The 17679-nt window shown below is 47.2% G+C and overlaps 1 protein-coding gene across 9 annotated transcripts in view; it reads right to left on the bottom strand.

Annotated features, from left to right (window-relative positions):
* The window catches only part of DIP2C (disco interacting protein 2 homolog C), a 415907-nt gene that overhangs the window by 176540 nt on the left and 221688 nt on the right, over window positions 1-17679 (bottom strand). Inside the window, exon 1 of one of the 9 annotated variants that reach the window (XM_053260639.1) lies at window positions 3189-3255. The exons of the other annotated variants lie outside the window; for them this stretch is intronic. Within the exon in view, the coding sequence (XP_053116614.1) occupies window positions 3189-3246 (58 nt within the window). The 5' untranslated portion in view covers window positions 3247-3255. Of the gene's footprint in view, window positions 1-3188; window positions 3256-17679 lie in introns of those variants that run through there. 9 annotated transcript variants of the gene reach the window in all.

Below are 17679 nucleotides of genomic sequence, written 5' to 3'. Positions count from 1 at the left end.
AAAAAACAAGGCAAAAATAATGTGCTATACATACCATCCATTTTTTCAAGAAGACTTCTAAATCTATACTGGAGAAGCTTAGCCTAATTAAGGCACATTAGCAGTGAAGTGTTGCAAAAAATGCAGAAGTGCCTTATGTTACAAACATATCATCTAGACTGAGGCTTCTGCATAGTAACAAAAATCTATCAGGTTGATTGGGCAACCATTTCTGTCTTCTCCAAAGGAATATTTGCACAAGTAATCTTTGATGTTTAAAGATCTGACATAGTTGCAAGACAGCAACATCAAAAACAGGAAGGCTGTGAGCATGCCTCTACATTATAACCCCATTCTTTGTCTGCTTTTGCTCTAATGAGTGTTTCTCACCTACGTCAGCCTGTTTCCTCTCTTCTACCACCCATCTTAATCAGAATAATTCCAACAAAGCGACCTGATCATAATGCCAATCTTTCATCTTAAAATACTTCCCCGCATAATAAATGGGGCCCTAAGATTGGCCCAACATGAACGTGCGCTCCAAGCCGATCTCAATAACCCTGCGGCAGAATGGAACTCAAGGGTAGACCTAAAAAATGTGTTTCCTTGCTAGATGACCCCCCACCACCACTTCCTGTATCTTTCCTTTTGCTTTCCTATATCTAGTGTTTCGTGCAACCATTGGTGCAACCATCTATATACTATTTATCTATATATTTAGTACATTTATATACCGTCCCATACAAAAAGGTCCCTGGGTGGTTCACAATATAAAACCATTAAAACATTAACATAATTGAAACAATTTAAAATACAATAAAAATTCTAAAACCAGAGTTTCAAAACTATAAACTAAAAGCCTGAATGAACAGATGTGTATTTAGGTCCTTTAAAAATCTAATTTCATTAGGAAGCATGTTCTAGAGTCCCAGGGCAACTCTAGAAAAGGCCCCCAAAAACTGGAAATGCCCATATGGACAGAGAACCGGAGTGCTTGAGGGCAAGTGGGAGGAACCAGCAGACTCGAGGTGACTCTCAGATATGTCACAAAAAGCTGAAGAAAAAATATAAAGGGTCCAAACCCCAACTAACCTTGTGTAGTCAATTGTACAAAATATTGAGCTCAGACAGATTAATGTCCCAGCTTGGACAATCCCTGATTTTGTGGGGGAAAGCTGTCTAGTAAAATTGGGGAACTTTGCCCCCTAACATATATGGGTCCCTGCTTTAACTTCAGCAGTGCAAACCATTGCATGCTTGCAGCTACCATGTCTCCTATGACAGGGTTGCATGAGAACTTTTTTAAAACATACCAGATAGCCAAGGCTGAACTGCTGTTTACTATCTGAGTAGCTGCTAACACCTTTAGACCTGCTGACACTTCATATCTAGTCACATGATGGGACAAAATGCCGTGCAGTAGAACGCCATCCACAGCAGCAAGCAGCGAGAGAATTTGCTGCAATGTCTTGATATATGCTATCAGTTTGCCCTGCAGATATATTCCGCCTCAGCTGACAGCAGTTATCTGACACAGCGAGCCCTGGCAAATGTATTGTATGGCTTGAAAATCCTTGGCTTATATGCATTCGGCACAGAGCATGCTGAGAACTGCATTAATGATGGGTATATCATATTTGTCATATCATTCTGCAGTTGTTATCCCACAGGGTAGTGGAATTGTTCTGTTAGATCTAGCAATGTGCACAGAACCGCGGCAGTGAGGCTCAAAGGCAGTGGGGGGTTGTCTATCTTTAAGAGCGGGGGAGGGTGCACTTACCTCTTCCGCTGCTTTCCCCCCGCCGGCATCCATGTGTTTCAAAGCCCATCGGGGTGCCAGCGTACCTCCCTGATGCCCCGTTGCCCTCGTCTTCCAGATATGACCGGAAGTCGCCGACGCGCCTGTGCGCACCAGCACAAACATGCGCACATTGGCGACTTCCGGTCATATCCAGAAGATGAGGGCAACGGGGTGGCAGGGAGGTACACTGCTGCCCCGATGGGTTTTGAAACACACGGACGCCAGCGGCGGGAAAGCAGTGGGAGGGTTAAGTGCACCCTCCTCCGCTCTTAACGACAGGCCTCCACTGTCTTTGAACCGGTTCTGGGCACATCCCTAGTTAGATCTATTCTCCTTTGGGAAGGGAAGGATAAAGTGGAGACAATGTTGTTTTGGATCATGGTAGAGATCTTGGAGGAAAACATCCCAAAATAGATCTTCATGTGTGAAGATCGCATGTGTGTGCTACTGCATGGTGTGACTTGTTTGATGTATGCTACATGGAGCTCTTTCAGTGTATGGCCATCCCAGCTAACTTCCATAATGGAACTCAAAGCAACATACATAGGATTCCCAGCTGGTCTCCCATCCAGGCACTGACTAGACCCTGACCTGCTTAGCTTCAGGAAGGTTTGGGTATAATGTGCCTTCAGTTCATGTCCTGGGAGCATTAACGGAGGAAGGCCAAGAGTTTTCACCAACACTTCCTCAGTGTGATAGCCAACATTCCTTCATCATGCCCTTCATCACTCCAACCTATCTGAACTTGAACACACATCACTGCCCCTGGAGCCATTACTGTGATGGGTGTGGAGGGAGTGGTCCCAGCTGGTTGAGTACGTCCAGATCTTTTCCCAAGTGTCAGCACCATTCATGAAAAAGAGTTAGAGGATAATTCACACAGGACACTGCTATTGCCTCAAAAAGACAATGAGCAGAATCAAAACTAAGGTTTGTGCACCAAGCGGGGGTGGGGATGATGTTATTGATCTCCCTTTCCCTCTGCAGTTCCCCCATGCCCCCCACCAACCCCAAGGTCCCTGGAGTTTCCCCAACCTTCGGAGACATAGTTTTGGAGGGGAGCAGTGGGCTGCAGAGGGAAAGGAGGATAGGCAGAAATTGACCCTTCCATCCTTGTGCCAGAGGAATGCCTTCCATGACATATCACAAATGGGGTTGTTTGGGCCAAAGGGGTAGCTATGGGACAGCTTTCCCCCCATCTGTTCTTACTACTTGGACATGCCCCATTGGCTGCTCCTGATGCCCAAGTTATCCCCTTCATTCCCCCCTTCCCAACAAAACTTCTGGATTGCGGCTCAGAGCATAAAAAATACATCGGCTCTATCATCTTTTACCACTAAGTCAGATCTCATGGGGTGAAGGTTTTGATCACATTCAGAGTGACACAAAAAGAATGTTGCCAACTCACTTTTGTATACAGAAATCATGATTGCTCTCCAAGCTGCTTGGAATCGATGGAACTTCATCGGTGTAAGTGGTCAGCAAACCTATTCCCCGAAGTCCCACATGCATGGCCAAAAGCCTTTTATTATAGTTATAGCAAGAGTGGCTCTCTCCCCACTTCCCTTTTGGACACATAAACACTTACGCTCTGCTTCTACAAGCAGCAATAACTATCCCATTAACTCCCCTCAGAAAATATAAAATTACTCATACATGTAAGTGTCTGAAGCACTAAGTTACCATGAATCATTTATACAGCCCTTTTAACAACATGAACTGATTTCCAACACTTATCTTCTCAGGAACCCTGTGGAGTAGGTCATTAAAACTGCCATGTTCGAGATGAGGAAGTGACCAAGACAGAAGCTAGCTTGTCCATAGTTGCCCAGGGAGTCCAGAGCAGCATGCAGAGAGACGCTTATGAGAGGAACATGTGAGCTGATGCCCACAGTCCACATGGGAGCTATGGAAATCTGCTTCCCCCTCACCTCGCACATTGATCTCTACTAGTGCAAATGGGTTAGCAGGGACAGAGAGGGTAGATCCATGGCCCAAGCATGTGGGGGTACGTGGGGGGTGGGGAAGTACATGTCTTCAGGGCCCGGACGTTCAAGGGGCTCCGTGAGAACAGTACAGGAAACTCTAAGACTTGTAGTTCAAGAGACAGACAGACAGAAGTGGACCTCCCTATGCCACATACTCTCTCAAGAACGACAATGAATTGCATTCAATGGCCCAAAATGATGCGCGACACGGGGCTGGCGCTACCAGTCAGCTGGCCCTGCTGCACCATTGCTGCTGCACAATAGGGATGTGCACGAACCTGTTTGGAGGCCCTTTTATGGTTCAAAAACTGGGCGGTTCGAAGGGTTCAATGGGGGTGGGGTGCGGCAACTTTAAAGGTGGGCGAGGGTGCACTTACCTCTCCCTCCGCTTTCCCCCTGCCGGCGCTTGCTTGAAAACCGGCCCACCTGGACGGCAGCATACCTCCCTGCTGCCCCGTCCGCTCCTTGGACCAGAAGTAGGCGGAAGCAGCTCGCGCATGTTGAGATCAGCGTGTGCACACGCATGAGCTACTTCCACCTACTTCCGGTCCGAGGAGCAGATGGGACGGCAGGGAGGGATGCTGCCGCCCCGCTGGACCAGTTTTAAAGTGAGTGCCAGTGAGGCAAAAATGGAGGGAGGGGTAAGTGCACCCTCCCTCACCCCTAAAGTTATCCCACCCCTGCGTTGCCTGAAACACGCACATCAGTGATGGAATGCATCCTGTGGGCCAATATTAACAACATAAAGTTGAAATTGCAGAACATTTTAAGATAAGGTCCTGGTGCTTGTCCATTTCCCCAGGCCCTCTGCACTCATGGGCCAGATCACTAAAACAGAAGACTTCTCAGACAGCCCCTGAAAATAACATTCCCTGCACTCTTATGCTTATGTCTGCTCATGTAAAAGGACTGGAGTCTTACTTTTTGTTAATGAAATTTCAGCATTCAAGCAGGGGTCCTGTAATATTCCTGAAGAGGTCAAGGAACAAGTTGGTGGTTATCACTAGAATTAAGAACAATATGCTGTTTTTTGCATTAAATAATGCCTCAGCAACCGTCACAATGCCTATGGCATTGTTAACTGTATGTATGTTCATGTAGATTGTTAATCCATGTTCCTTATTGCATCAACCTGCAAGGTTTTTCACTATTGGTCCAATGTTATTGAAGTGAGGCAGAGAGACAGCGGCTTGCCCCAGGCCGCCCTGTGACATCATGGCTGACCTGATTTCCAAACTCAGGCTTTCTAGACCCACACGCAGTACACAAAACCCTTACAAGAGAACAGGATTCTGCTGTGTTTACTGGGAACAGAGCTGGTCCTGTGGCAACAAGCATTAATTGTGTTTACTGGGAACAGAGCTGGTCCTGTGACAACAAGCATGAATTGTCCCCTTTGCTAAGCAGGTTCTGCCCTGGTCTGCATTTGAATGGGAGATGCCATGTGTGAGCATTGTAAGATATTCTGCCTTAGGGGATGGGGCCACTCCGGGAAGAGCAGAAGGTTCCAAGTTTCCCTCCCTGGCATCTCCAAGACAGGGCTGAGATACATCCCTTCTTGCAGCCTGGGAGAAGCCGCTGCTGGTCTGTGTAGACAATACTGAGCTAGATGGACCAATGGTCTGACTCAGTAGAAGGTAGCTTCCTATGTTCCTATGATTTCTCTCAGGAAAGCTAGGCTGAACAGTGTGCCTAGTGGGAGGGAAAATGGAGGGGGGGTGGGCAGAGGAAGGCTTGTAACACCTTAGAAGAGTTATGAAGGCAGACACTGCAAAAACTCCAGTTAATCTCTAAAGGTGCTAATTCACTTTACATGATTTGCTACTATAAACTAACACAGCTGCTCTTCAGGAGTTTCCACTTCAGTCACATAAAAATGAGTTCATGAGAACCACATGACTGTCCTTTAGAAGGGCACATGATGCATAATACCCCACTGCTCTCAGATGCTAAATTGGGGCTTTGATTAGTGTATTGAGAAGACAAAGCAAAAGCATATGTTCAAGCTGCAAACAACCATGCCATTCATTCAGAGATATCAGTGAAGCCGTTTTATAGGCTTTTAGAGGGACCCAATCCAGAGGAGTGCAAGCATACACGGGTGTAACAGCGTTATTGGTGGCTCTTTTTTGCTTTCTAAACCAAAGACCACTGCCATCACAACACGCATGCATCAACTGCTGCCTTTAAAACCTTGAAAAGTGAAGATAGACCGACTTTCTAAGTGTGATAGAAGTAGTTTGAACACATAGTCCCTGCCCTAAAAAGAAAAGCTTGGGAATGCGGTCAATGAGGCTGTTCTCACGCACAGGCAAGACCAGGCTAACAGAGCCAAGCCCGATCTTGCCTGCAGATGAGAACCGGCAGGATTGCGCCCAATCCCAGCAGCGCTTTGGCGGCAAACCCACCAAGCCAGCCACCCGCTGAAATGGGGTTAAGGGAGCTGGTGCTTCCTTGGCCCTGAGTTGTTGGGTTGTTGTTGTTTTTTCAATCACTGGCCAGCCCCAGGGCTGGGCAATCTCCATGCCAAGATCAACATCGAGGATCGTCTGTAGGGGAGGTCAGCATTTTGAGGCTTCCTCCCCTGCCCCTTCAAATCCTTTCTCACGAATCGTGAGAAAGGGCTCAACGTGTGTCAAAACCACATATGCCACGTTTTAGAAGGTCTGTTTTCACCCACAATCCAGCGAGGCGGCACAGAAGTGCTGGTGATGCTGTCTCTCTCAACAACTGGAAAGACCCTCATTATTCGGATGCTTTTCTGGAACAGAGACCTCCAATTTACTCTAAAGTTTTAAAAATTTATGAGGCGGGTCTCACGATCAGTGAGACCCACTTTTGCCGCTATTGCGGGGAGAGCAGGCTAAGCCCGCTCTCCCCGCAGACGATCGCAGCAGGATCCCTGGGCAGCCGGATCGGCCGGCCACACGATTGCTGGCTCCGTGACAGAGCCGGCAGGGGCTGGGGAGCTCGGGGGCCGTGCATCCCCCGGAAGCTCACAAATGCGCAGGGCATCCTGGGGAGACACCCCAGAGCCGGGGGACAGCTTTTCGCCTCCCCTCCGGGGGTCTACTCATGAGTAGCCGCTGCAAGGAGCTGCGCCATGGCTACTCATGATCAGGCAGCCCGGGTTTGCAGAGCGCTCTCTCTGCAAACCCGGGCTAAGGGGAGGGCTACTGAAGTGGGCTAGCCCCTTGTAAACCACCGGGCTCATCTGCGAGCCCGGTGGTTTACAGGATCAGGAAAATGGGGCTAGGCTCCCCTAGCCCAATTTTGCCTGATCGTGAGAATAGCCTCTGTTTCTTTGTATAGCCTTTGAATGTAAGAGGCTATTCTCGCTGGTCTTGTGGCAGCAAGCATGACTTGTCCCCTTAGCTAAGCAGGGTCCACCCTGGTTTGCATTTGAATGGGAGACTAGGAGCCTATTCACACTATTGTAGAGAATTGGGCTAGCCTCACTGGTCTGAGTAAATGGAATCTCTGCTTCCACCTACACCTCTCCTGTAGCCTTTCCCCACTGCTGGGCCTGACAAATAGTTACAGAAGAACTGCAGAATAGTTACAGCCAAATTTTAATGAAGAGAAAAACACAAGAGCAATCTTCTAAATGTAGGAGCTTGCAATGTGTGATTCAGTTCTCTCTCTCTCTCTCTCTCTCTCTCTCTCTCTCTCTCTCTCTCTCTCTCGCTATATATATATATATGAATGAGAGAGAGAGGGAGAGCTCCTTTTTTTTTTTTTTTTAAATGGAGGTTACGGCATTAATGCTTTTCAAATCTGTAAGAAAAGAAAGCTGGCTGTAACTCACGTCTTCCACAACCCAGACCAGGGAGAACAGCTGACTTGCACTGACCTTCAATAAAACCTGCTTAGCCAGTTCGGAATCTTAGCCGACTTCAAACATTTCCCTTTTCCCTTTGTGTATGTGTGTGTGTGTGTTTTGATCTCCACAAAAAAGCACGGCAGCCTTCTCATGGGTAGCAGAAGCAACTGACCTCATGCATGCAGCACGAACAAGGGTCATGCTGTCAAATGCAAAATAATTCTCCCATTTGCATAGCATACATAACAAACGTTGTAAAAAATTTTTTTCATTAAATGTTAGTACCAGTACTATGAAGAAGCTTGCTGATTGATTGCTTCCCACTGATTCGGTCAGGATCTAAATTAAAATAATTTGAGACAATAAATAAAAATGAGACAGATTCTAAATTCTGCACCACTGTGAAAAAACAGCATGAGGCCAAGTGCTAGGTTTCCAGAACAGGGGGAGGCCTCACTAACACCAAGACATGAACATGTCTTCTCAGCTGCTGTAGACCAAGTCTTTACCAATGCTGGGAGAAAGCCTGCACAAATTGTACAGCATCATGCAAGGAGCTTTTTGGAGGTGAGGGTCAGAGGAGTTGGGCGTCACCCATAATTTCAAAATCTTTATTTTGAGCACTGGGGAAAGAGTTGCATTTCACCAGCACATTTGCTTGCATTATTATTGCAAAGAGGTGAGACATACCTAGGACAGCCATAGAGCTGTGCTGTTCACATGCGCAGCCCCAGAGCAGGATAAGGTCTTGTCTGCATGTGTGAAGCCACGGCAGCCAAGTGGCTGCCAGCGGCACCACAGTGGCAAACCCTCCTGCACAGCCACGCTCTTAAATGAGGTTAAGAGAGCGCTTGCTTCCTTAGCCCCATTTCCCTGCTCGTGTGCAGCGCCGGACTCTTCTAGCCGGCGCTGCAGCAATGAAGAGCGCTCGCCCGTCACTGCTGGGATACCCATAATGCACTGGGCATCCCATCCAGCCTTCCCTCTAACGGCTTCAGCTGTTACAAGAGACGATGAGCCCTTTCTCATGATCAGTGAGAAGGGCTTGGTGGAGGGAGGCGGGCAAGGCTGCTCAAACTGACCTTCCCCACATATGATCTCTTGTTGCTCCCCTGGTGGGGAATAGTAGCCCAAAACTGTCCATCCTGAGGCTTTCTAGCAGTTCTGGGCTACTATTTCCATAATCCTCAGCCACAGTTTATTGCAGCTGGGGATGATAGGAGCTCAGCTTAGAACAAAAACAGCTGGAAAGCCTCAGGTTAGCTACTTCTGTGGATTTCAATAGGTTGACATGATTAAAACATTCCAAGAATCTCCCTTTCCACTCGCTACTGGGGCTATGATATAATTATTGATTTTTATTTCTGTAACACTCTAGTGTACAAAGTAATTTACAATTTTAATATCATTTGTCATGTTTCCTAGCAACAATTCTGAAAGGTATATTAGGCAGAAAGATGGTGAGGTGGGTCTCATGATCCGTGAAACCCGCTTTTTGCAAAGCTGCAGGGAGAGTGGGCTAAGCCCACTCTCCCGCAGACGATCGGGCAGGGAGCCCTGGGTGGCCGATCGGCCGCCTACACGATTGCTGGCTCCGTGACGGAGCCAGCGGGGGCTGGGGAGCTTGGGGCAGCGCGGCCACCAGAAGCCCCAGTATGTCCTGCGCAAGCACGCAGGTTATACTGGGGAGACCCCCGGAGCCGGGAGGTGGCATTTCGCCTCCCGGTCGGGGGTCTACTCGCAAGTAGCTGTGCCACGGAGCTGCGCCACGGCTACTCACAATCAGGGAGCCCGGTTTTGCGGAGTGCTTGCTCCGCAAACCTGGGCTAAGGGCAGGGGCACTTAGGCGGGTTACCCACCTAGGAACCAACGGGCTCGTGGCCAAGCCTGGTGGTTCCCACGATCAGGAAAAATCGGGCTAGGCTTCCCTAGCCCGATTTTTCCTGATCGTGGGAATAGCCCCGGTGACTTGCCCAAAGCTATACTGTAGAGATTTCCATCATAGAGATTTGAATCTGGGTCTCTCATACCCATACCCAGCTCTCTAGCACCGGAAACATGCAGATCCACTAGGGAATAATCCTGTACACAGTTGGATGTGTGAGAGAAGGCTTCTTGCTTTACAAGACGTAAGCAGCTAGTCTTAGGCCTCAGTCCTAAACATGCTTACTAGGAAGTAAATTCACTGGGACTAACTTCTGAGTAAACACAATCAGAATTTTGGTAGTTATAGGTGTGCATGGCTTTCTATTGAAAATAGGATGTGGCGTCCAGACTAGGAGAATCAATTGTACTACTCAGGTGTCCGGATTATTCCTTTCCAGTAGGACTACTCAGGAATAATTTCGTCTGGATCACAATCTAGTGAGAGGGCTTAATGGGGAGAGGTAGGGAAGGGAGGAGAAGCACGCCTTCCTTGTAGATGATCCTCTGGGAGTTGCTGGGTGTGATAATCACACACCCCGACAGTCCACAGCTGCCACAAGCAGTGCGGACGCGCAGGAGTTGGGTCGCGTCATCCTGGCCTCTGGGAATCCCACAATGCACCATGCAACTGCAAGTGTGTAGTCCATTGTGTGGATCCCCCTGATGACTGACACATGAGCAGTTACCCGGGGTAAGAGCACACTCACACCCTTAAGCTTGGCTAACCAGTGGGCTCCCTAGGTGGTTTTGCTGCCCTAGGCACTGTCAAAAGTCTCGCAGCTACTGGCGGTTCTCATGTGCAGCCAAGTCCGGGCTTAGCTGCCATAGCCCAGTCTTGGCTGCTCATGAGAACAGCCCCAGTGTGTGTTATCCATGTGTATATGAACACAGGATCATGGCCAGTATCTGCTGCACAGTCAAGCTTCAGTGTATGATCCCATTAAACTGGGCTATTTGGATTTGCACCTGTGTACCTCTCCTTGCAACTTATAGAGCCAGCGTGGTGTAGTGGTGGTTAGAGTGCTGGACTATGAGTGGGGAGACCCGAGTTCAAATCCCCACTCAGCCATGTTATTTGCTGGGTGACTCTGGGCCAGTCACTTCTCTTTTAGCCTAACCTACTTCACAGGGTTGTTGTGAGGAGAAACCTAAGTATGTAGTACACCGCTCTGGGCTCCTTGGAGGAAGAGCGGGATATAAAATGTAAAATAATAATAATAATAATAATAATAAGAAGAAGAAGAAGAAGAAGAAGAAGATGTTGGGATTCACCAGTTGTGCCCATACCACAAAGTTTTCCTAGGCTGAACAAATTAACTCTGAACCTGAAGTTGTCTACAGCTGCCACAGCTTATTCCACAGAAATAAAGGCCAAACTTGCAATTCTAATGACACTGACTAGGCAGCAAGTCCAGCTGGACACAGTGAGACTTACTAATGAGTAAACACGCATAGGATCATGATGTATGCCAAGTCTTATTCAGAGTTGTCCCGTACAATCTGCAATCACTACACCAGCCAGTCCAGTTTTTCAAACACCAGTCAATGGACTTCTGCTAATTTGGTTCCCACGCTGGCAATATGATTTAATGAGTTAATAATTACAGTTAATGCCAAGTTAAGTGATTAAGCATTTGCACATGTGTACTAAGCATATAAACACAAGTGCACATCTGCTATTCATTTCAGGTACGAGACAAAAGTCTGACCTCCAACTATCTCTGTGGAATATCATCAGAGAGCTGGTCATTTGCAACTGATATTTCTGAGGTTGTGAGCAGGAGCTGAAGCTCCCCGGCATGTTTTACATGCTCAGTCCGGGATTTACACAGAGGATAAGCCACAAGGAACCTTCATAATCTCTCTGATAGCAAAGCGGCAAGGAACGGTAACTCCCTACCCCATGCTTGCTAACCAAGCAAAGAGGAACTAGGAATCTTTGCTAACCAAGCAAAGAGGCACCTTTAAAAGTGGTATTCATTCATTCATTCATTCATTCATTCGATTTCTATACCAACCTTCCAAAAATGGCTCAGGGCAGTTTACACAGAGAAATAATAAATAAGTAAGATGGATCCCTGTCCCCAAAGGCCACACAATCTAAAAAGAAACACGAGGTAGACACTAGCAACAGTCACTGGAGGTCCTGTGCTGGGGGTGGATAGGGCCAGTTACTCTCCTCCTGCTAAATAAAAGAGAATCACCATGTTAAAAGCTGACTCTTTGCCAAGTTAGCAGGGGTAGAGCAAATGTCCCTATCCAGCCCCAGCACAGCAGTGGCTGTTACTGGTGTCTATCTTACATTTCTTTCTACAGGGAAGCATCTTTATTATTTATTATTTTTCTAGGTCGGGCCTGCTCAACTTAGGCTCCCCAGCTGTTTTTGGACTACAACTCCCATAATCCCCAGCCAAAGTGGCCAATAGCCAGGGATTATGGGAGTTGTAGGCCAACATCTGCAGGAGGGCCGAAGTTGAGCAGGCCTGTTCTAGGTAAACTGCTTTGAGAACTTTCATTGAAAAGCAATATCTAAATATTTGGAGGAGGAAGAAGAGGGGGAGGAAACAAGAGAACCTGGATATGGTATTAGCAGCCCTCTCATCCACCTCCCAAAATACACTATTTTTTTTAAAAAAAAAATCTTGTTCCTCAGTGCTCAAAGTTCCTTCACACCAAGCTAGGCTTGAATTCCCCAAAATGACTTCTGCTTAATTAAGGCTGCAGTCCTGCCCCCAAACAATGGATATGCAGCTTTCACTTTTTACAACAGAACTTACCAAGACCTCATTGCCAGAGCAGGACTGCAGCCTCTCAGGTGGATATGCCCAGAATTTATTGGAAAAAGAACTTGCAGACATTATTTGAATAAATATATGATTTGCAAAACTCAGTCATTGTAGCCTACCAAACATATCATCCACTGTAATTCTCCTCTTTCTTTTAGCAAATATGCCATCACTGACTTTCAGCACAGGACTGCATAAATAAGGGCAACTTCCAAGCTCGATAAAAGCACAGCTATGCAGATTACACTGTCGTGCAAGGCAGATCTAAATATCTAAACCTGCCAAACTAGCATAACCATGGAGACAAAACTAATGTGCTGTGACCACATTTCCCACTTCAAGCCATCTGGATCAAGCACACATTTCTGCTGTGCCAGTCTCCCCTTCACATTTTATGTACTGATCCATTTTTTTCATAAACAAAGGCTACACACCCTAATATATCCATATCGTGTTTTGTTTACTGCAGAGGCTTTGAGTCTTCTAGGTTAGAACAGATGTAAAATAGCCAGGGTCAAAGGATCAAGAAGGCAGGATCATGTGGTCCACTCCTATTTTCTTGCATGCAAATTCTCTGTGGCTTGCTCTCTGATTTTTTAACCCTGGGTAATATTACCCCATAAGTGGCACAGCAGGGAAATGCTTGACTAACAAGCAAAAGGTTGCCGGTTCAAATCCCCGCTGGTACTATATCAGGCAGCAGCGATATAGGAAGATGCTGAAAGGCATCGTCTCATACTGTAAGGGAGGAGGCAATGGTAAACCCCTCCTGTATTCTAACAAAGAAAACCACAGAGCTCTGTGGATGCCAGGAGTCGAAATCGACTTGATGGCACACTTTACCCTTTAATATTACATCTGCACTGGGCCTCTATGACACCCTAAGAACAGCCTTTCTGGATCAAGCCCAATTATTATCTAGTCCAGCATCCAGTTTCACACAGTGACCCAACAGATGCCTCTGGGAAGTCCACAGGCAAGAGCTGAGGACATGCCCTCTCTCCTGATGTTGCTCCCCTGCAACTGGTATTCAGATGCATCTTGCCTCGTAGGCTAGAGGTGGCCTATAGCCCTCAAACTAGTAGCCATTGATAGACTTGTCCTCCATTGACTTACTGTATCTAAGCCCTTCTTAAAGCCATCCAAGCTGGTGGCTGTCACCACATCTTGTGGCAGAGAATTCCATAGGTAAATTATGTGTTGTGTGAAAAAGTACTTCCTTTTGTTAGTCCCAATTTCTTGGCAATCAGTTTCATGCAATGACCCCTGGTTCTAGTGTTATAAGAGAGGGAGCAAAAATTGTCTCTCTCCATTCTCTCCCCACTGTGCATAATTTTATAGGCCTTTGTCATGTCTCACCTGAGTCATCTTTTTTCTAAACTAAAATGCCCCAGGTGTTGTAGCCTTGCCTCATAAGGAAGGTGCTCTAGGCCCCTGATCATCTTGGTTGCTCTCTTCTACATGTTCTGCATTTCTACAATGCCCTTTTTGACTCCTTCACCCTGATCCTACAAACATTCTGAGGCAATCATTTCAGTAGGAAAAGCTTTCATGTCATAGCTCTGAGTCAATGCATCCATGGACTTGCACAAGAGAAAGGGCTTCCTAATTCCCTTCAATGTGTTGAACACCTTTGTGTATCAATGGAGCAGTTCCAAATGCTGAAGTGCATGGGGAACTCTTTCAGGTTGTGTGTGTGCACTGAATGGGGATGGGGAAAAGTTTAGGATCAGAAGTCAAAGCAAGTCAACTTTTTCAACCTTCCAAAGATTACTGAAAGCTAAGGACAAAAATCATAGCAGACATGGGAAGCTGCCTTATACCAGGTCAGACCATTGGTCTATCTAACTCAGTATTGTCTACACCAGGGCTGCTCAACTTCGGCCCTCCTGCAGATGTTGGCCTACAACTCCCATAATCCCTGGCTATTGGTCACTGTGACTGTGGATTATGGGAGGTGTAGTCCAAAAACAGCTGGGGGCGCTAAATTGAGCAGGCCTGGTCTACACTGACTGACAGCAGCTTCTCCAAGGTTACAGGCAGGAGTCTCTCTTATCCCTACCTAGAGATGCCAGGAATCGAACTGGGGATCTTCTGCATGCAAAGAAGATACTCTACTGCTGAGATACAGCTGCATCCCCAAAGGCATACCATCCCCAAAAGGTGGCATACCATCACTAGCCACAGTGGCCAAAAGTCAGGGGTGGTGGGAGTTGTAGTTCAACTGGGCTGGAGGGCTGAGTTGTGCAGCCATGACTGAGAGTGTGATCCTGCTGGATGTGTTCCACAAAGGGGCTGGTCGAAGCTAAAAGCACAAAGGGACTGATCGAAGCTCTGTCTCCAGTCATTTTCTAAAACCGCGTATTAGACAGAACGTCTTCATTTGTCTGAGCATCACAGCCAGCCAAAGAGCACTTTACACCATTTAGCCTCCACCAGGAATTCAGACCATCTCAATAAGCAGAACCCTCCAAGACACAAATGCAGGTTGTATACTCCCTACTCTTTCGTGCTGCAATTGTGGAAAGCATCTTTGAGATAATTTGTCAGGTCCTCTAGGAGTTGATGTAGATATCAAAAGACAGAGAACTTGCAGGCCCTTTATTACTTGGAAGTGTTTTCAGTCATAACATTCCCCTATACTTTCCAAGGCATGTCAGAAAATGCAATACCCAGATTAGATTTTTTTTAAAAAAAAGGATTCCCCCCCCCCCAGGTCTTGATCATATATTTTATACCAGAAATGAATGGACATTTGTTGATAGAAGCAACAGGAAGACAGGACTATGTTAACTGACAACTGTTCCTATACTACTCTTTCTTCTTTATAAATCACAGTATATACATGCAGACATATTTTGCATTTATATACTTTTTTTCATTTGAGAAACTAACAAACCACCCTGCCAAATAACTGCCCAGCACAATGTACAATAAAACACAGATTACAAATGTAACATTGTGAAACCAAGAAAGAATTTTAACAGCATTGTATAAAAAGAGCATACAATTCACAGTCCAAAAACCGGCCTGAAGAGGAACATTTTCAGTTGTCTTCTAAAGGCAGACAGAGACTGACTCAGGCAGATGCCTCAAGTGGGAGAGAGTTCCACAGGAGAGTCAGAGAAAGCTTTTTAGCTGACTGCTGCCCCTGCTTTGTGTCAGAATCACATCTGCTTTGTATCAAAATCATGTCAGCTTCCATACATGACATATCCAGATGCCATCTGGAATAATCTTCATTCAAAAGTAAGAACGTGGTTAACTAAAACAAATGCTATGACTCCATTCTAAACAATGAAAGTCAAGCTGATCTTTAAAAAATCTACTTCACATGCAGGAAAGGGATTCAAACAAGACCAACTGGTATTCTATATTCTAACAAGGAGAAGATTCTCTCTACTATTGCTGATTTGCAATAGCTATTTTACACAAAGAACAAAGAGGTGGTAGCTGCAGTCGATGAGATGCATGGTTATGTGAACAGAGCCTGAGACCCTGTTTCTACATGCACTTACTTGGAAACAAAACCCCATCAATTTCAATGGAACTGCAACTAATATGAAAATCAAAGACAAAGGACAGGGTCTCACGATCAGTGAGACCCATTTTGGGGCAGTGAGCAGGGAGGGAACCCTGGGCAGCCGAATCGGCTGCCCACACCATTGCCGTCTCCATGACGGAGCCGGTGGGGGCTAGGGGGAGCGGGGGCCGATCAGCCCCTGCAAGCTACAGCATGCCCTGCGCGAGTGCACAGGGCATGCTGGCGAGACCCCTGGAGCAGGGAGGTGGCTTTTCGCCTCCCCTCCGGGGGTCTCCTCATGAGTAGGCGTGGCGCGAAGCCACACCACGGCTACTCACGATCTGGAAAACCAGGTTTGCGAAGCGCTCGCTCCGCAAACCTGGTTTTAGGGCAGGGGTTCTTGAGTGGGTTACCCGCTCTAGAACCACCGGGCTCACTGCCGAGCCCGGTGGTTCTTACGATCTGCACAAATCGGGCTAGGCTCTCCTAGCTTGATTTTTGCAGATTGTGAGAATAGCCTCAAAGTAATACAGCAGTAGTGAATTGCTGTTTCATGCAACTAGAGGAGCTACTTTCCAGTAGCAAAGCTTCCCACAACAGAAACATAGGAAACTGCCTTATACCAAGTCAGACTATTGGTCTGCCTTGCTCAGTGTTGTCTACATTGGCTGGCAGTGGATCGCCAAGGTTTTAGGCAGGAGTCTTTCGCAGTCCTGCCTGCAAATGCCCCAGGAACGGAACCTGGGACTTTTTGCATCTGCCTGCAAAGCAGATGTCCTACCACTGAGCTATGGCCCCATCCCAGCACAAAGAGGCAACTGACCCCCTTGTGTTGTCATTAGAGGATCCAATCAGAGTCCTGATTCTTATGCAGAGGCTGCCTGTGGAATAGGCATGGAGGATCTCCACATGAGCAGTGTGGAGAGCCTAACTGGGCTCTGCGGGGAGAGTGGGTTTAGCCTGCTCTCCCTGCAGATGAGCAGGGAGCCATCCCTGGGTGGCTGGATTGACCACCCACACCATTATTGGTTCCGTCACGGAACTGGTAGGGGAAGCGGGGATCGGGGGACACCCGGCTCAGGATGCCCCGCATGAGTGCACGGGGCATCCTGGGGAGACCCCCGAGGCCGGGAGGCTTGTTGGAGCCTCCTGGTCAGGGGTATCCTCGTGAGTCGCCATGGCACGGAGCTGTGCTGCAGCATCTCACGATCAGAATGGGGTTAGCGGAGCGCTCGCTCCACTAATCTCGTTTAAGGGGAGGGGTATTTTTGAAGGTTTGCTGCCGGGAGTCACACGGCTCCCGTTGAAGCACACGACTGCACGGAACTGGGTTGGCCTCCTTTAGCCTGGTTCTGCACAGTTGTCAGAACAGCCTCATAAATGATCAGTGATCCTTACAACAACCCTGTAAATGTTAAGTCAGTATTATCATCATCTCCATATTGCAGAAGGGGACCGTTAGGCTTGCCAAAAAGGCCACATAGTCAGTTCATAGCAGAGGCAAGGTGTAACACCAGGAACTTCTCCTAGAGTGCAATCCTAAGCATGTTCATGCTGAATTAAGGGCCAAACTAGATGCAACTTTCATCATGTCACTGGCCTTAGCATGCTTGCTTTCACCCTAAAAATAGCATGTTTGGAGCCTGATTTGGATCAGGACTGTGGCAAAGAGTAAGTGGGTTTCCTACAGATGCTCCCTGCCCTAGAAATAAAGCTCCCATTGAAGCAAGCACACCAGGGCCAATAATGCAATAAAAGTCACAATGTGATTAAAGTCAGATATAATTTGTCCCTTTGTCCCTCTGAGTCACTGGAACTAGAGGCTACCATCCAAAGCAAGGAACTGCCTGTGC

The sequence above is a fragment of the Hemicordylus capensis genome, chromosome 6 (genome assembly GCF_027244095.1).
Source record: "Hemicordylus capensis ecotype Gifberg chromosome 6, rHemCap1.1.pri, whole genome shotgun sequence".
NCBI classification, from domain to species: domain Eukaryota; kingdom Metazoa; phylum Chordata; class Lepidosauria; order Squamata; family Cordylidae; genus Hemicordylus; species Hemicordylus capensis.
Note: the sequence above shows the minus strand (reverse complement) of the source record. Positions and strands in the feature narration are given on the sequence as shown.